Source organism: Bubalus bubalis, chromosome 4, assembly GCF_019923935.1.
Source record: "Bubalus bubalis isolate 160015118507 breed Murrah chromosome 4, NDDB_SH_1, whole genome shotgun sequence".
Classification (NCBI taxonomy): Eukaryota; Metazoa; Chordata; class Mammalia; order Artiodactyla; family Bovidae; genus Bubalus; species Bubalus bubalis.
The window spans coordinates 100,826,185-100,846,712 of record NC_059160.1 but is presented as its reverse complement, the minus strand read 5'-3'; the positions used below and the strand labels follow the sequence as shown (position 1 = coordinate 100,846,712).

The 20,528-nt window shown below is 40.4% G+C and overlaps 1 protein-coding gene across 2 annotated transcripts in view; it reads right to left on the bottom strand.

Annotated features, from left to right (window-relative positions):
- POC1B (POC1 centriolar protein B) overlaps window positions 1-20,528 on the bottom strand; it is a 108,039-nt gene that overhangs the window by 46,506 nt on the left and 41,005 nt on the right. For both annotated transcript variants that reach the window (XM_006067021.4, XM_025284350.3), the window contains 5 exons: window positions 13,922-14,029; window positions 13,680-13,795; window positions 12,380-12,513; window positions 9,646-9,714; window positions 8,863-9,015 (listed from right to left, as the gene is read on the bottom strand). In XM_006067021.4, coding sequence (XP_006067083.1) covers window positions 8,863-9,015; window positions 9,646-9,714; window positions 12,380-12,513; window positions 13,680-13,795; window positions 13,922-14,029 — 580 coding nt within the window. The remainder of the gene's footprint in view (window positions 1-8,862; window positions 9,016-9,645; window positions 9,715-12,379; window positions 12,514-13,679; window positions 13,796-13,921; window positions 14,030-20,528) is intronic.

Below are 20,528 nucleotides of genomic sequence, written 5' to 3'. Positions count from 1 at the left end.
TTCCTTCTACTAATCCTGGGGTTCTTCATTTCTTCCTTTTCTAGTTGCTTTAGGTGTAGAGTTAGGTTATTTATTTGACTTTTTTCTTGTTTCTTGAGGTGTGCCTGTATTGCTATGAACTTTCCCCTTAGGACTGCTTTTACCGTGTCCCACAGGTTTTGGGTTGTTGTGTTTTCATTTTCATTCATTTCTATGCAAATTTTGATTTCTTTTTTGATTTCTTCTGTGATTTGTTGGTTATTCAGCAGCGTGTTGTTCAGCCTCCATATGTTGGAATTTTTAATAGTTTTTCTCTTGTAATTGAGATCTAATCTTACTGCATTGTGGTCAGAAAAGATGCTTGGAATGATTTCTATTTTTTTGAATTTACCAAGGCTAGCTTTATGGCCCAGGATGTGATCTATCCTGGAGAAGGTTCCATGTGCGCTTGAGAAAAAGGTGAAATTCATTGTTTTGGGATGAAATGTCCTATAGATATCAATTAGGTCTAATTGGTCTATTGTATCGTTTAAAGTTTGTGTTTCCTTGTTAATTTTCTGTTTAGTTGATCTATCCATAGGTGTGAGTGGGGTATTAAAGTCTCCCACTATTATTGTGTTATTGTTAATTTCTCCTTTCATACTTGTTAGCATTTGTCTTACATACTGCGGTGCTCCTGTGTTGGGTGCATATATATTTATAATTGTTATATCTTCTTCTTGGATTGATCCTTTGATCATTATGTAGTGACCATCTTTGTCTCTTTTCACAGTCTTTGTTTTAAAGTCTATTTTATCTGATATGAGTATTGCTACTCCTGCTTTCTTTTGGTCCCTATTTGCATGGAAGATCTTTTTCCAGCCCTTCACTTTCAGTCTGTATGTGTCCCCTGTTTTGAGGTGGGTCTCTTGTAGACAACATATGTAGGGGTCTTGTTTTCATATCCATTCAGCCAGTCTTTGTCTTTTGGTTGGGGCATTCAACCCATTTACGTTTAAGGTAATTACTGATAAGTATGATCCCGTTGCCATTTACTTTATTGTTTTGGGTTCAAATTTATACACCGTTTTTGTGTTTCCTGTCTAGAGAATATCCTTTAGTATTTGTTGGAGAGCTGGTTTGGTGGTGCAGAATTCTCTCAGCTTTTGCTTGTCTGAAAAGCTTTGATTTCTCCTTCATACTTGAATGAGATCCTTGCTGGGTACAATAATCTGGGCTGTAGGTTATTTTCTTTCATCATTTTAAGTATGTCTTGCCATTCCCTCCTGGCTTGAAGAGTTTCTATTGAAAGGTCAGCTGTTATCCTTATGGGAATTCCCTTGTGTGTTATTTGTTGTTTTTCCCTTGCTGCTTTTAATATTTGTTCTTTGTGTTTGATCTTTGTTAATTTGATTAATATGTGTCCTGGGGTGTTTCGCCTTGGGTTTATCCTGTTTGGGACTCTCTGGGTTTCTTGGACTTGGGTGATTATTTCCTTCCCCATTTTAGGGAAGTTTTCAACTATTATCTCCTCAAGTATTTTCTCATGGTCTTTCTTTTTGTCTTCTTCTTCTGGGACCCCTATGATTCGAATGTTGTAGCATTTAATATTGTCCTGGAGGTCTCTGAGATTGTCCTCATTTCTTTTAATTCGTCTTTCTTTTATCCTCTCTGATTCATTTATTTCTACCATTCTATCTTCTAATTCACTAATCCTATCTTCTGCCTCTGTTATTCTACTATTTGTTGCCTCCAGAGTGTTTTTAATTTCACTTATTGCATTATTCATTATATATTGACTCTTTTTTATTTCTTCTAAGTCCTTGTTAAACCTTTCTTGCATCTTCTCAATCCTTGCCTCCAGGCTATTTATCTGTGATTCCATTTTAATTTCAAGATTTTGGATCAGTTTCACTATCATTATTCGGAATTCTTTATCAGGTAGATTCCCTATCTCTTCCTCTTTTGTTTGGTTTGGTGGGCATTTATCCTGTTCCTTTATCTGCTGGGTATTCCTCTGTCTCTTCATCTTGTTTAAATTGCTGAGTTTGGGGTGTCCTTTCTGTATTCTGGCAGTTTGTGGAGTTCTCTTTATTGTGGCGTTTCCTCACTGTGTGTGGGTTTGTACAGGTGGCTTGTCAAGGTTTCCTGGTTAGGGAAGCTTGTGTTGATGTTCTGGTGGATGGAGCTGTATTTCTTCTCTCTCCTTTCGAAGAGTTGGGTTGCTTTTCTGGGTGCCTGATGTCCTCTGCCGGCATTCAGAAGTTGTTTTGTGGAATTTACTCGACGTTTAAATGCTCTTTTGATGAATTTGTGGGGGAGAAAGTGTTCTCCCTGTCCTACTCCTCCGCCATCTTGGCTCCTCCTCGGATCATTTATTTTTGTGTTTCAGTATTTCAGATGAGTGTTCAGCCGAAGGTCTTGAAATAGCTCATCAGCAAAAGTACTCTGAGTGCTTATACACAGAGACTGGAAACTTCCTTTTCATTTTTTTTGCAGAGGATGAATTTTCAGATTGCTTCTCCAAAGCCAAGCCTTCCTGTTTGGTAGACCCCGTACTATCTGCTCCTGTTCCTGCTTTTTAACAAGCATGAGCGAAAGCAGCTGGTCCCAATCCCCTAGTTTTGTTTTTAATTGGTGGATTTCATTTTTGCTTTCTTTTGTTTGTCTGGTTGCTCTCTTGTAATTTGCTTTCTGTTTTAGTTTCGTGTGTGTGTATGTGTGTTCTTTTGTTTTTGTTTCTGCTTGTCTAATTTTGCTTTTACCATTTGTCTGGAGTTCATTTTTTGTTTGTTTTTTTTTTTTAAATCCCCTTTATTGCCATGACAAACGGCTTATGGGGTCTTGGTTCACTAACCAGAAGTTGGGCCTTAGCCTCTGGGTGGGAGTGCTGAGTCCAGGACGCTGGACCACAAGAGTACTCCTGATTTCAAGCAGTATTATCAGTGAGAAAAACCACAAAAGCCTCCATCCAAATCCAAGACCCAGCACCACTCAACTGTCGGCAGCACCCAGTGCTGGGTGCCTCACCCAAAGAATAAGCAAGACAGGAACACAATCCCAAGCAGCAGCAGGCAGGCTGCCCACAGATACCCCAAACACAGCCCTGCCCATCAACAGGAAAAAACTCACTCCCACTGACCAGAATGCGGGCACAAGCCCCTCCCAACACGAAGCTTACACAAGCCACTGGACCAACCTCACCCACCAGGGGCAGAGACTGGAAGCAAGAACTATGACCCTATAGCCTGAGGATAGGAGACCTCAAACACAATGACACAAAATGAAAAGACAGAGAAATATTGTACAGTTGAAGGAACAAGGTAAAAACCCACAAGACCTACAGACGATGGGGCTGCAAAAACAAAGAGGAAATAAGCAAACTACCTGAAAAAGAATTCAGAGTAATGATAGTAAACATGATCCAAAAATCTCAAAAGTGGAAAAGAGAAAATGCAAGATTCTTTTAACACATTTAGCAAGGACCTAGAAGAAATAAAGAATAAATAGTAATGAACAACACAATTACTGAAATTAAAAATACTGTGTATATGTCGCTTCAGTCATGTCAGACTCTTTGCAATCCTATGGATTATAGCCCACCAGGCTCCTCTGTCAATGAGATTTTTCAGGCAAGAACACTGGAGTGGGTTGCCATTTCCTTCTCCAATGTATGAAAGTGGAAAGTGAAAGTGAAGTCGCTCAGTCATGTCCGACTCCTAGCGACCCCATGGACTGCAGCCTACCAGGCTCCTCCGTCCATGGGATTTTCCAGGCAAGAGTACTGGAGTGAGGTGCCATTGTCTTCTCCGGACAAGAGACTACTATATGCCAATAAAATGGACAACCTGGAAGAAACGGTCAAATTCTTAGAAAAGTAAAACCTTCTAAGACTCAACCAGGAAGAAATAGAAAATATGAACAGACCAATCACAAGCACTGAAATATAAACTGTGATGAAAAAAATCTTCCAACAAACAGAAGCCTAGGGCCAAATGTCTTCACAGGCAAATTCTGTCAAATATTGGAGAAGTGCTAAACCTATCCTTCTCAAACTTTTCCAAAAAACTGCAGAGGGAGGAAAACTCCCAAACTCATTCTAAGAAGCCATCATCACCCTGATATCAATACTGAATATACCACACAAAAAGAAAATTATGGGCCAATATCTCTGATGAACAACCATCCTCAACAAAATACTAGCAAACACAGAATCCAATAACACGTTAAAAGGATCATACACCATGATCAAGTGAGGTTTATCCCAGGGATGCAAGGATTCTTTAACACACACAAATCAATCAATGTGATACACCATATTAACAAATTGAAATATAAAAACCATATGATCATCTCAATAGATGTAGCAAAAGTTCTCAACAAGATTCAATACCCATTTATGATAAAAATTCTCCAGAAAGTAGGCACAGAAGGAACCTACCTCAACAAAATAAAGGCCATATATGACAAACCCAGAGCAAACATTCTTAATGGTGAAAAAGTGAAAGCATTTCTTCTAAGATCAAGAACAAGACAAGGATGCCGACTCTTGCCACTATTATTGAGTATTGTTTTGGAAGTCCTAGCCATGGCAATCAGAGAAAAAAAGAAAAGAAATAAAAGGAATCCAGACTGGAAAAGAAGTAAAACTCCCACTGTTTGAAAATGACATGATACTATACACAGAACACTTTAAAGATGTCACCAGAAAATTACTAGAGCTAATTGATGAATTTAGTAAAGTCTCACTCCAGTACTCTTGCCTGGAAAATCCCATGGACAGAGGAGCCTGGAAGGCTGCAGTCCATGGGGTCGCTAAGAGTCAGACACGACTGAGCAACTTCCCTTTCACTTTTCACTTTCATGCATTGGAGAAGGAAATGGCGACCCACTCCAGTGTTCTTGCCTGGAGAATCCCAGGGACGGGGGAGCCTGGTGGGCTGCCGTCTATGGGGTCGCACAGAGTTGGACACGACTGAAGCGACTTAGCAGCAGCAGGATACAAAATTAATACACAGAAACCTCTTGCATTCCTATACATTCACAACAAAAAGTCAGAAAGAGAAATTAAGGAAACAATCCTGAAAAGACAACCCTCAGAAGAGGAGAAAATAATTGCAAACAAAGCAACTGACAAAAGATTTATCTCCAAAATAACAGTTATAGCAGCTCAATATCAGAAAAACAACCCAGTCAAAAAACGGGTGGAACACCTAAACAGACATTTCTCTAAAGAAGCCATTTCTCCAAAGATGGCCACCAAACACATGAAAAGATGCTCAACATTGCCCATTATTAGAGAAATGCAAATCAAAACTACAATGAGGTATCACCTCATGATGGTGATATGGGCATCATCAAAAAAATCTACAAACAGTAAATGCTAGCAAGGATGTGGAGAAAAGGGAACCCTCCTGCAATGTTGATGGGTATGTAAATTGATACAGCCACTATGGAGAGCTGAATGAAGATTCCTTAAAGCACTAGGAAGAAAACTACCATATGACCCAGCAATTCTACTACTGGGCATATACTCTGAGAAAACCATAATTCAAAAAGACACATGTACCCCAGTGTTCATGGCAGTACTATTTACAATAGCCGGGACACGGAAGCAAGCTAGATGTCCATCAACAGATGAATCAATAAAGAACGTGTGGTACGTATAAACAATGGAACATTATTCAGCCATAAAAGGAAGGAATTGAGTGAGGTGGATGAACCTAGAGCCTGTTGTACAGAGTAAAATCACTCAGAAAGAGGAAAAACAAATATCATATATTAACATACATAAATGGAATCTAAAAAATGGTACTGAGGAACTTATTTTCAGGGCAAAAATAGAGATGCTGACATAGAGAACAGACTGGTGGGTACGGGTGGGGAAGGAGAAGAGGAGGCGCATAGATAAGCGTAGCATTGACATATATATAGTACCATGTGCAAAACAGCCAGTGGGAAGTTCAGCTTGGTGCTCTGTGACAACCTAGAGGGGTGGGATGAGGGAAGTAGGAGGGAGGCTGATTCACACTGTGGTATAGCAGAAACCAACACAACATTGTAAAGCAATTATCCTCCAATTAAAAATGTACAAAATTTATTTTAAAAAATGAATAATGATTTCAGTGCAATACAATCTATTGCATAGAATTAAATTCCATGAGCCATCCTCATATAAATACATAGATGACTACAGTTCATCAAGCATTTGTAGTTGTTTTTAGTGGGAGGTATCCATTTAATCACACTGGTGAAAATGGAACTTTTTACAATCCATTTTGAAGATCTAAAACATATACCACCATGTATTTACACATAGTATGAACTTAATAAATATTGGTAGAGTCTAGGAATATATAATAAAAAAAAGCAAATCATACATTCACTTAATGTTCTGACCTGCCTCCTGAGAAATCTGTATGCAGGTTAAGAAGCAATAGTTAGAACTGGACATGGAACAACTGACTGGTTCCAAACTGGGAAAGGAGTATGTCAGGGCTATATATTGTCACCCTGCTTGTTTAACTTATAAGAAGAGTACATCATGAGAAATGCTGGACTGGATGAAGGACAAGCTGGAATCAAGATTGCCAGCAGAAATATCAATAACCTCAGATATGCAGATGACACCACCCTTATGGCAGAAAGTGAAGAAGAACTAAATAGCCTCTTGATGAAAGTGAAAGAGGAGAGTGAAAAAGTTGGCTTAAAACTCAACATTCAGAAAACAAAGATCATGGCATCTGGTCCCATCACTTCATGGCAAATAGATGGGAAAACAATGGAAACAGTGACAGACTTTATTTTGGGGGGCTCTGAAATCACTGCAGATGGTGACTGCAGCCATGAAATTCAAAGACACTTGCTTCTTAGAAGAAAAGTTATGATCAACCTAGACAGCATATTAAAAAACAGAGACATTACCTTGCCAACAAAGGTCTGTCTAGTCAAAGCTATGGTTTTTCCAGTAGTCATGTACAGATGTAAGCTGCTGCTGCTGCTGCTGCTAAATCGCTTCAGTCGTGTCCGACTCTGTGCGACCCCATAGACAGCAGCCCACCAGGCTCCCCTGTCCCTGGGATTCTCCAGGCAAGAACACTGGAGTGGGTTGCCATTTCTTTCTCCAATGCATGAAAGTGAAAAGTGAAAGTGAAGTCACTCAGTCGTGTCCGACTCTTAGCGACCCCATGGACTGCAGCCCACCAGGCTCCTCCGTCCATGGGATTTTCCAGGCAAGAGTACTGGAGTGGGGTGCCACTGCCTTCTCTGATGGATGTAAGAGTTGGACTATAAAGAAAGCTGAGTGCCCAAGAATTGATGCTTTTGAACTATGGTGTTGGAGAAGACTCTTGAGAGTCTCTTGGACAGCAAGGAGATGCAACCAGTCCATCCTAAAGGAAATCAGTCCTGAATATTCATTGGAAGGACTGATACTGAAGCTGAAACTCCAATCCTTTGGCAACCTGATGTCAAGAACTTACTCATCGGTAAAGACCCTGATGCTGGAAAAGATTGAAGGCAGGAGGATAAGGGGACAACAGAGGATGAGATGGTTGGATGGCATCACTGACTCAATGGACATGACTTTGAGTAAACTCTGGGAGTTGGTGATGGACAGGGAGGCCTGGTGTGCTGCAGTCCATGGGGTCGCAAAGAGTCTGATACCACTAAGTGACTGAACTGAACTGAACGTTCTTATTTTCAACACATTATTTCAACACATTATTACATTTTACAATAAAGTTGAAATAATTGATTAAAGAAAAAGTGAAGAAATGATAATACAATAAATGGCACAAAGATGAGGTAAAGCACAATGGTAAATACTTTATTTAGAAGGTCTGGAAATATGGTTGCAAGTTGAAAAGGACAAAAATCATAGCAAAGAACTGAAAATAAACACTACCATGGAAAAACAAGGGAAGAAATCCCAAAGATGTGGCCAGATTAAACAAAATCTAGAAAACTGTCCAAAGATATCATTTTTTTCTGAAAACTTACACATGAGTGTACACACACACACACACACACAAGAAAAAAACCCTGAGACTTACAGAAACAGCTGAGGTAAGAGAAAAGACCAAGACCGACGAAACCTAAGTTAAAGGACCAACAGCGGGTGAGGGACCAGGAACCACGGAAAGGAGTCGAACCACAGCATGAATAATAATCATGAAGTGGCTGGGAACTGCTATTCAGGAATAATATCTGAAAAATTCAAAACATCTACTCTAAAAACAAAGAGAGATTCTGCCAATGATTGGGGAAAAAAATTCAGATGAACAGACAATAGTGATTCCTGATTTCAGCTCTTGCTGAGAGAAAAAAGAACTTAAGAAGAATCATGCAAAATCGAAAGAAATAGACTAATCCCAGCTAAGTATCCAGCAAAGACAAATGTACAGCTAAACAGACAATTATATATATGAAAATATATGTTGGCAAACAGTAAAATGGTCTCAATTACTAGGTGTAATGCTTAAACCTCTTCTTACTGTTCATAAGACTTGCTTCAAGATACCCATTTCAATAATTGCCCTAAAAATTCTTGCCTTTCAGCTGTTCTCATGACAGCTATCACATGAGTTTCCTAAACACATCTAGAACACCAACTAGCTCAGACTTTACCGTCAGAGGCCTTCGATTTGATTCTTCATTTCCCATTATTATTATCACAGTTTTTAAGTTTTATTTCTAAATCTTCAAGCTGCAAATATGAGGCTTTAGCACTTTATATACTACTCAATTTATAGTTTTATTAGTGAATATAGTTGTTTCTTAAAGTGCTATTGTTTTAAAGGAGGGCTAGGCTTTATATAATTAAGTGTAATTCCAAGCATATAGTTCGCCAATAGTCCCAAAGTGTACACTTACAAATGGCAGGGCAAATACTCAAGTACTCACCTCAACAGTTTCAATTCTTCCCTCATGGGGATGTGGTGTCCTTGGGTAGATATCGAGAAGATGTGGTGGTGAATCAAAGTGCAGTCTTTTGAGGTTTCTTTTACTAACATCTTTGTAATTCAGTTCATCAAAGTTAGTCCTCCATAATAAGACCTATAAAAATTAATCAAGTTGGCAGTTACTGATTTGCAAGTACAAGTAGTAGAAAGAATTTTTTAAAAAATGAACATATAGAATAGGCTCTCAAAATAATTAGGAAGGCTAGATATATTTTCCCACAACATTATATCTCAATACTTTTTAAAAGGGTAATAGGGAGAGATTTCGTATTCTGAATTTTATGTCCACCTTATTCCAGAAATGTGGCTCTGAATGACTTTTGGTCATTTCAAATAAATACAGACGTGTTACAATTTAAATGTACCATACTCAAGAAGTTTAATCAACACTTGAAAAATAAAACACACAGACAATAGATTAGGCAACAATTCAAGTGAAAAGGCCCACACCAATATTAGGCACTCAGTGTTAGTTTTATGTATAAGTAAGTATAAAGATGAGCAAAAGAAAACAACTGCTATTTGAGTTCCACAAATGATCAGAACTGGTACCATTTCAGTTATGAGACAGCAGATTCCCTGGTACTAACGAAAACATAAACTCATTCATAATCATCTGAATATAGACAAACTCAACAAACTAGCTGGTTGTAAAAATCTCAGCTGAAGTCTCAGATCCCATTTCCCCTAATCAAATCAAAGAGAAGCAGAGAGCTTTACAAACCTGTGCATCTGCGCCTCCTGATGTAAACAGCTCTCCACCTTTTGAAAATGAAACAGTGAAGACAGGCCCCTAAGAAATAAAGGGAGATAAAAGGAAAAAAGCATTTGATAACGTGTTTCCGTGGCCAAGAAGGCTGTGAGTACTAATTTTTCATCCTAATTTGTGCAGACTATTTATGCAATAAGTGTGAGGACATATTCAGCAGCTAGCAACCAAGGCAGGCAAAGAGAATCAAAGCATCAACTCAATTATCTGAAGACATCTATAAACAATACTAACTGAAAAAGAGATACTAATAAAAATGAGAAAACACACGTTTCTTCCCTTTAAAGGAGTTCGTGCATAGGTCAGTGAGTAAGAATTTCTTCTGTTAAGATTTTCTGGCTTTGGAATCTTATTCAACAAATCGCTAGCAGAAGCTGAATGATGGGAATGAGGCTGTACGAAGAGAAGTCATTCCATGAACCCCAACATGCTTCACCAAGTTCTTCACGTGGGCAACAGTGAGCCACTTATGGTTCTGAGAGCAGGACACAGATAGGAGAAGAGCTGCGACTGATGACAACTGATACGACGACTGTGAGAATGATGAGCTGGAGTCTGAACGAACGGTTGGAAGCCACTTAGGAAGTTCCTGCAGTTATCAGGGTGGGAGGTGACAGGAGAGCGAGCGTGGTGAGCAATGGCTGCGGCGCGGGACGACTCGGCACAGTCACAGCATGACCTCTGGGTCAGTTTTAGTCAAGAAGACTCATTTCTCATCTCAGAAATGCTAGTATACTGTTTGTTTTTTTAATAAGTTGGTAATCTATACAATGGAAACATTGAGAGACTTTATTTTGGGGGGGACTCCAAAATCACTGCAGATGGTGACTGCAGCCATGAAATTAAAAGACGCTTGCTCTTTGGAAGAAAAGCTATGACCAACCTAGACAGCATATTAAAAAGAAGAGACATTACTTTGCCAACAAAGGTCCGTCTAGTCGAGGCTATGGTTTTTCCAGTGGTCATGTATGGATGTGAGAGTTGGACTATAAAGAAAGCTCAGCACCAAAGAATTGATGCTTTTGAACTGTGGTCTTGGAGAAGACTCTTGAGAGTCCCTTGGACTACAAGGAGATCCAACCAGTCCATTCTAAAGGAGATCAGTCCTGAATATTCATTGGGAAGACTGATGCTGAAGCTGAAACTCCAATAATTTGGCCACCTGATGCAAAGACCTGACTCATTTGAAAAGACCCTGATGTTGGGAAAGATTGAGGGCAGGAGGAGAATGGGATGACAGAGGATGAGAGGGTTGGATGGTATCACTGACTCAATGCACATGAGTTTGAATAAGCTCTGGGAATTGGTGATGGACAAGGAAACCTGGGGTGTTGCGGTCCATGGGGTCGCAAAGAGCCAGACACAACTGAACGAATGAACTGAACTGAATCTATACAAGAAAATCTATGGGGGGAAACCTCTGTATCTTTCACGTAGATCAGGCCACAGTCTCAGGTTATTAACACCTCATAAACACCTTCAGCTCCAGACTGTGAAAAATTCCATCTTCATGTATCGTGCTTTTCTCCTAAATTATTTTATTTACCTTTTTTTCCAGTACTCAGTCCTTCTTCCATGGATATTTTAATCCATGGCCACTTTTATTGGTTGTTAATCCAGCCCAATTCCATGGGTACACATATATCTGAGCTGGTTAATTGTCTTATTTCTGCTTCCCTCTAACACAGCTGTGAAACAAATGATAAAGCAAGCAGGAAGTCTGGCAGGATATATGAAGGCAGAAAAAGAAAAGTTTTCCCCTAGACCACAAAGCCCATTCTATTTCTGGATATAAATAGCTTATACTTGGTTAAAAGGAAGTACCTAGTACATCTTATTAAAAAAAAGGAGGGGATGTATTCTAAAAAATTTAGAGAAGTTTGAGCATTTACCCAGAAAGGAAGAATAGTTTTTACACTTGAAAAAGTTTTTCTTTGGTATATTATACATCAGTACGTGCATGTGTGTGTGAGTGAACAGGCTCAATAAATAGCACCCCACTTCCCCACTGGGTTCCTAAACTAATTAAAAAATAAGACAAAGAAATATTATCTTTCTTACTGATGAGGGCTTGTAAAGAGAATATGGCTTCATCTGTGGGCAAACGGGCTTTCTAGAACTGAAATCCAAAGTGAGTCAGACTTGAGTACCCCGTCACAGGCAAGACTGGACAAGGGCTGGCCTCCCACAAGAAATACCAGAGGAAAACCATGAGCACAGGCTCCTAGGAGCTGAAGGCGTTAGGCTCGACTTGTCACATTTCTCCTTCTAAACTCACCCATCAGTTTAGTGGAAAGCGAGAGTGAAAGGGTGTGGAGGCTGAGAGGGTCCGAGCTGGCGCGTGAGCGGAAAGAGTAGAAGTCAGAAAAACACGGATCTGTCGCCATTTAACCAGTCAGATCCACACTACATACTGAGGAAGACAGCAGTGGAGGATATGTTACCGGCCAGTGAAAGAGACATATTGATTTTGACAAAAACTACAATAAATAATATTTTGAAGAGTTGCTTCCAGAGGATGAAAACACAGCCTTGCAAGCAAAAGAAAAAAAAAAAAATTGTAATAGCAGCAATGTGTAGTACACTTGGAAAAATGTAATAAAATTTTCACATATATAAAGTTTATATTTTAGTTAGTGCCATATGCTACAGCGGGTCAGAGCTAAAGCAAGTATCTTAGGGCTCACACCGTGTGTCCTTGAAGTGTGTATATAAGCCTTCCTTCTAAGAGGTCCAGGATCTTCAGCGTGCCATCTGAAGAAGCAGTGATGAGATAGTTACCCGAAGGATGGAACGACACACAATTAACTCCACCGCTGTGAACTGATTTGTAGAAAATAAAAGCAAAAAGTTCAGAGAATAGTTCGTAATTCTAAAGATGCCCCTTCACCCTACTAGCACCATTAGGTTGAAAGCAAGAATCCATTAGAGGCAATGTCTCCATAGCACCAAAACTCTACATAGCTCACTAAAACAAGCAAGCAGTGTGGCACCAAACAGCTTAAGCTTCCAGTTCATGAGACAGAAAAACTTTACAAATGAGACTCTGTCATGGAAAGATGATCTTATTAACTATGTAACTATAAAATCTTAGGGTATATTACCAATATAAACAACCACTGTCTACCACCAGTTCACGTAAGGTATACATCCTAGCCTTAAACTGAATTTAATAACCAATTAGTTGCTTGGGACAAGGGGCGAAGAGTATGGAGATGTCTTTGGAGAAGGGCAGCCTTGCCAGTTTGAGAATTCATTTCTGGACACCATCCTTCCAACAGGAGGCAGTATAACACAGCGATCAAAAGTTTGTTGCTCACTGTACTTTGTAAAAAACGTACTTTGTAAACAGAAAGACCTATGTCAGTGGGAGCAAAATTTTAGCAAGTGACATAGGCTCCTTCAGCCTCAATTTCCTTGTCTTTAAAGTGGAGGTAACATACCTCTGAGGGCTGATGTGAGAATTTAGCACAGTGTCTGCTACATTATGTTTATTAAGGGACGGAAATTTGGATTTAATATAAATCTAATACACATTAAGAAATCAATTCATTTCTCTTTTAACTTCAATAGACAGGCACAGTAGGATGTTGTTTTCTGCCAGTTATAACACCTATTTGTGCTCACGTATCTCCTTCTGAGTCAACTTCTATCCTGGATTCTTATACAAAGCAGATAACCAAAGTCTGAAAATCTTACAGTAACCTTTTTTCTTTTCTTTTTCCTTTTTTATCCACAGCTCTCGCATCCACCTCCCTTTGCAGGCTGGCACCTACGCCAGCTCCCTTTGCAGGCTGGCACCTACGCCAGCTCCCTTTGCAGGCTGGCACCTACGCCAGCTCCTTGGACCATGCTGCTGATGGCGGCTAACTTTTCTCTAGTCGGTCCATCACATTTAGTAAGAGGGCCAAGCCACACTGAGAAGAATAGCCTCTGCTAGTGTAAGAGAAGCCCGTTGTACAATTCAATTCTGTTATGGAAGTCATTACCTTGATAATGCTGAAGTAACTTGTTCACTCTTATATCCCAGATTTTCACAGTATGGTCAGAACCTGCTGAAGCTATGCATGTACCATTAGGGTTAAAAGCCACAAAATTTGCAAACCTGGGAGAAAGGAATAAGATGGTCTAATATTTCAATTTCTCTTTAATTTCTTTATTTGAATTGTAATAATTAAATACCTCCTTAGCAAACTAACCTATATAAATGCAAAAAGAGAAATGGACTTACCCTACAAAATCTGAGAAGTTGTTAACACACTGCTTATTTGTGGTATCCCAGATTTTAATAGTTTTATCCTCACTGCATGATACAATTAGTCTGCCATCAGGTGAAAACCTGGAGAGCATAAGAAAGATCATTCTTGTGGAAGGCTCCTGACAATCACAATCAACTCTACCATGACACACAAGTCAGGCTGTATGTATTAAATGATACCACAGCATGCAGCAGAATCATGTTCTGCCACCAACATCTTTCCAGCTGAAAAGAACACAATGAATGACATTAATAAACCATTAAAAAAGATCATAATATATGATATAGACTAACCAAGTTTCTCTTAATCTTTTATTCTTCTATTTAAATAATTTACTTTTATGGTATCTGTTCTAGGTCTGCACTGCTTCCAAGCCAAATATCTTATGCTTTTTTTTTTTTAAAGTATTCTCTATTTCTGTCATTTTCTGGTGTTATCCATACGACCCAAGAGAGTCTCTATCACTCATCTAACCAACCCTGCAGTGACGCTCTTTGTAAGAAAACGACTAGTATCTTAAGAATTAAAATTGAATGCTATCAGCAATAGAGGCATCAGTGGCTCAGTCAGTAAAGAATCTGCCTGCAATGTGAGAAACCTGGGTTCAACCCCTGGGTCAGGAAGTCCCCCTGGAGAAGGAAATAACAACCGACTCCAGTATTCTTGCCTGGAGAATTCCATGTACACAGGGGCTACAAAACGTGTCCATGGGGTCACAAAATGTCGAACACAACTGAGTGACTAACTTTATCATTGACAGGTGAACAGATTCCCCAAGCCTGTAACTTCCTGGATGAGGGGAGGCCAGAGAGCTTCAGCGGACTGAAAATAGGACAACTCATTTATACAAAACTGAGGTTCCTTCATGGACTACTATCCACACACCCCATTAAAAAACAAATGAGAAAATTCTCAGACACCTTGTCTACTGCGTTTATGCTCTCTCTCCCTTTAAGATCCTTTCCAAGGTTGCTTTTCTGCCTTAAGTGTCTTTTTAGAATGGAGACGGAAGAGCAGAAGATCAAAAACAAAGTGAAAACTATTAGGAAACTATGAATACTAATTTTGCTATTAATACTTCAGCAATAGCAAAACCCAAAAACGACAGATTTAGGTCATAGACCGATTATGTTTCAATTTTATTTGTAGTTTCCCTCTCGGCCCAGATTACTATAAAAGTCATCAACTAAGTAAGGGTGTGGATTATAATTGAAAGCTTTTCTTTTTGTTCTCTGACCATCCCCTCCTCCCAACTCCTGTTCTTAAGGCTGGCCTAAAAATAATTCTTCCTAACAGAAAATTTCAATCTAGAATTTATGAATTCACCATATTTTAAAAAGGACAGAGATAATTAAATTCTACATGAAATAGTCCTTAAAAATTCAAAGAAATAAACTTGCAAGGAAATATCTTCCACACCGGGCAGTTCAGCTTGATTTTATAATAACGTATTAATCTTTTCCTTTAGAAAATATGTAAGGAAGATTCAAATATGAATGACAGTATTATAGAAACGCTCCAAAGAGATGAAACTTATTTTGTATAGATTCTGGAGAAGAAAAACCTATTCAGTATCCCCATGAAAATAACCTTTGCATAAAATTATAAATAATTAGTGCAAGAAATCAAAGGGTGTTTCTTAATATGATATCTTTTTAAAAAATTACTTAATGTGAACATTTTAAATTTTATTTCTAAGAGATGACTCAGTTCTTACATTTTAAGAAAGCAATGATGAAAAATGTAATAAAATGGAAGGATTAGGTGAAAGCAAAGTACGAAGTACAAATTCACACTCTGACATTATTGGCCAAATACTACCACTGCCACAGCCGCCGCCACCACTCTCATTTATCCTGCCAATATTAACCGCGCAGCTATGTGCCAGAATGGTTCTCAACACTTTACTTATAACTCATTTAATTCTCAAAATAACCCTACCAAACAAGGGCTACTGCTGGCCTCCATTTACAGATGATTAAACCAGGGCACGTAAAGGAAGAGGAACTGCCCGTCACACAGCCGGGAAGACCTGAACTAGGAAGTCTGGCTCCAGAGCCAGTTGCTCAGCCACTCTGTCGAAGACTCTGACAGCAAGGAAAGTTTCTCTTACTGGCCAAAGTAGAGCACAGGAAGTTCTGTGTGGCTTCTTTGTAACCACAGAAAGTTCTAAAGTGGAAGCAAACCACAAGGCCATGCTCTTAGGAGGCTAAGTGCCTGGGTTCTGCTTGACAGGCTGACCACCAGACTATCTTTTAATAAAAGTCTCTGTGTCTGCTGCCATGCCCCATCAGTGCCCTTGAGGAGTTTGTGGGAAAGACATTCATTCATTGACTCATTCAAATATTTACTGAGCACCTGCAGGAACCAGGCATTGGGCACTGACCCGGGTTATAGGAATATCGTGGTGAATGAGATTTCAGGAGGCTTTCATTCTAGGTGGGAGGAAAGGCACACAAATAACATAATTTTAGATAATGGTAAGAAAAAAGTTTTTAACAAAAAGGTGTCCATTAGTCACTAGAAGCGCCCCAGAGAAACTTGTGAATAAGGAAAAGAATGTTACCTTGACTAGCCAAAAATTCATCCTGAGCAGCTGGAATTAAAGCCTGGGAGAAATTTCCCCAGCGATGAAGAAATGAAATGAAGAGAATGTGAACTTCAGATAAGTGGGGAGTGGAGGAGCTGGCTGGGATGAAAGGAGCCAGTGCAGAGAGGATGTTTCTATCTCCAGCTCGGCAGGGCTGAGGCGGGGCTCAGGTACATGCTCTGGACACTGTATTACAACCCCTGCATATACTCTCTGTAGTTTCTTTTTGTCCACGTGTGTATGCTGTCCCTCAGCCATGTCCAATGCTTTGCAGCCCCATGGACTACAGCCCACCAGGTTCCTCTGCCCATGGAATTTTCCAGGCAAGAATACTGGAATGGGGTGCCATTTCCTTCTCCAGGGCATCTTCCCAACCTAAGGATCGAACCCGCATCTCTTGTATCATCTGCACTGGCAGGCAGATTCTTTACCACTAGTGCCCCCAGGAAGCTTTTTTGTCTTTGGAAGGGTTGAAAGTGACAATGACGATTTGGCCTTCTCCTCCCTTTCATTTTTACTTAGATACATCAGAAATAGTTTCGCACCAATAAAAGAGGCTACTCTTTGCCCTGTCTTTGATCACAAAATGACAGTCCTTTTTTTTGTGTGTGAGGGTTTAAACAATACCTAACAGGGTTATTCGGAGAAGGCAATGGCACCCCACTCCAGTACTCTGGCCTGGAAAATCCCATGGATGGAGGAGCCTGGTAGGCTGCAGTCCATGGAGTCGCTAGGAGTCGGACATGACTGAGCGACTTCACTTTCACTTTTCACTTTCATGCATTGGAGAAGGCAATGGCACCCCACTCCTGTACTCTGGCCTGGAAAATCCCATGGATGGAGGGGCCTGGTGGGCTGCAGTCCATGGAGTCACTAAGAGTCGGACACGACTGAGTGACTTCACTTTCACTTTCATGCGTTGGAGAAGGAAATGGCAACCCACTCCAGTGTTCTTGCCTGGAGAACCCCAGGGGCAGGAGAACTTGGTGGGCTGACGTCTATGGGGTCACACAGAGTTGGACACGACTGAAGTGACTTAGCAGCAGCAGCAGCAGCAACAGGGTTATTAATTTTAAGAATATTAAGAGGATATAAAATTTCTACCAAGACATTAACAAATTTCTAACTCTCTAATTCAGTACCACCCAACCACCTTTTAAGACTTCCAGCAAGTGTGTCACCAAGATGGATATTAGTCAGTGGTGACTAATGGATCACCAGATGTGAACTGTCTGTAAGGCGTATGAGACGTTAACTACTTCTTATTCAATCCCTTAAAATATACTTTGGAGAAAAGGAGGAAATTCTCAAGCTTTTTGCTAGAAAAACTGGTTCACATGTCCTTGAGAGTAGCCCAAGTTATATAACAGGAGTTCCTTAACTTTGAATCTATAGAGTTCCTAAAACTACACGTAAAACTGTAGTCCATAAGCACAGTGATTGAGTTACTTCTTCATCAGTGAGCCAAACAGATCCGTGAACCCTGAGAAGTTTTAAAGTGCGTTCATAAGAAATCAAAATTCTCATTTGGATAATTCTTATCATTAGACTAAATATTCTATAAAAACCACTATATACATGCATGTATCAAATCACCACACTGTACACCTTACCCTTACACATGGTTATATGTCATTATATCTTAATAAAGCTGAGGGGAAAAAACACAAGGGCACACAGTGTCCACCCCTGCCAGACAATTAGCTGCATGGAGGAAGGGCTAGGCCTTCTGAGATGAGAGCTTGTGACTCAACTATCAGCCCTCCATGCAGGAGAAGGAAATAGTTTAATTTGAGAGTTAGATAAGCAACATTTAGGAATTAGTTATGGTCCCTGAGGACCAACCTGGATTTCACAGGCTGAAGGAGATTTACTAAGCATCCAGTATCAGCCACACCCAAGGCTCCAACTGCATGCTGCTGCTAAGTCGCTTCAGTCGTGTCTGACTCTGTGAGACCCCAGAGACGGCAGCCTACCAGGCTCCTCTGTCCCTAGAATTCTCCAGGCAAGAACACTGGAATGGGTTGCCATTTCCTTCTCCAGTGTATGGGAGTGAAAAGTGAAAGTGAAGTCACTCAGTCATGTCCAACTCTTCGCGACCCCATAGACTGCAGCCCACCAGGCTCCCCTGTCTATGGGATTCTCCAAGCAACAGCACTGGAGTGGGGTGCCATTGCCTTCTCCATCCAATTGCATAGGGGATTAAAAAAAAAGAATTTAAAATAAGGGAGGATAGAAAGGAAATAGTGGAAGAGAAGGAAAGCATGAAGAAAACATAGAAAGAAATATATTCCCCCAAACCAAACTTACATTTCTGGCCCTCAGGGCTCTGAGACCAAAGTAGGCATTGTTCTAAGTCCCTTAAGAAACAAATCGTTAGTAAGTGGTACTCTGAAGCCAGCAGCTATTCAATAGGAGGGAAAAGCAGTGAAAAGCAGTGAAAGTAAGACTGCCCGGTGAGTACAGAGTCTGAATTTTAAGGCCATTTCTGCGGCTGCCCAGATATGTAACCTTATGAAGCTCCTAACTAACTACCCGAGCCACTGTTTTCTGTCTGGATAATAAGAGAGTCTGAACTGCATTCAAGCCTAAAACTTTCATGTGGTGGTTTATTTGCTAAGTTAGGTCCAACTCTTGCAAAACATTCATAGACTCATTAAAAAAAAAAAAAAATTGGCAGCCTCAAAGTTTGCTTTGATGGGATTTGGGCTTTACATACTGAAGGTGGAGTTCAAGGCAATAAGCAAAACATTCATGTTTTTTTAAGTGTTGGGCAGCATTAGAAGAGAAACCATCTGTTGATTGCAGTGATAGAATTCATTCCTATAACTGCTGAGAGACAAAAAGCAGATGAAAGAGATGCAAAAAGATTTAGGTGTACTGTGAAACACGCTAATTATTGCTGGATCATTTACCATTTACACGCCCAGACTCCTCTCCTGGGATTTCCACCCGTAAGAACTGCCTAGTAAGCGCTTCCTCTTGGATATGCTGCGGGCACTCTGTACTTGTCCCAGTCTGAACTCATCTTCCTCCCCAAACTCCACTGTTCCTTTTCTCAGTAAATGACTTCTCAAGCCAGAAACCCAGGAATCAAGTGTGATTCCTATGTCTTCCACTCACTCTCACTGTCACATTCCAGTCTATCACCAGACCCTGCTTCTTCAGATCCTAACAGGCCCCACTGACGTTCCATTCTTCACAATCAAGAACGATCTGTAAATCTTTTTTTTTTTTTAATTAAAACCCTTTGGTGGTTTCACATGTTTTCATGGGAAAAACTGCCTGCAGGATCTGCCCTCCTGTCTCTTCATCATCACCTTACACTTCCTGGCACCACACCTCTCTTCTCTCTGTTCTTGCCCCAGGTGTTCCCCCATACGCTGTTTGCTTTGCTTCAAACAAGGCTCCCTACTCTTTATCTTGTTTCAAATACTGACTCTTTGTGACCCCATGGACTATACAATCCATAGAATTCTCCAGGCCAGAATACTGGAGTGGGTAGCCGTTTCCTTCTCCAGGGGATCTTCGCAAACCAGGGATCAAACCCAGGTCTCCCGCATTGCAGGTGGATTCTTTACCAGGTGAGCCACAAGGGAAGCCCCTAGTACTGAGTATTCAGTTCAGTTCAGTTGCTCAGTCGTGTCCGACTCTTTTTGACCCCATGAATTGCAGCACTCCAGGCATCCCTGTCCATCACCAACTCCTGGAGTTCACTCAGACTCACGTCCATCGAGTCAGGTGATGCCATCCAGCCATCTCATCCTCTGACGTCCCCTTCTCATCCTGCCCCCAATCCCTTCCAGCATCAGGGTCTTTTCCAGTGAGTCAACTCTTCACATGAGGTGGCCAAAGTATTGGAGTTTCAGCTTCAGCATCACTTCTTACAATGAACACCCAAGAGTGATCTCCTTTAGAAGGGACTGGGTGGATCTCCTTGTAGTCCAAGGGACTCTCAGTCTTCTCCAACACCACAGTTCAAAAGCATC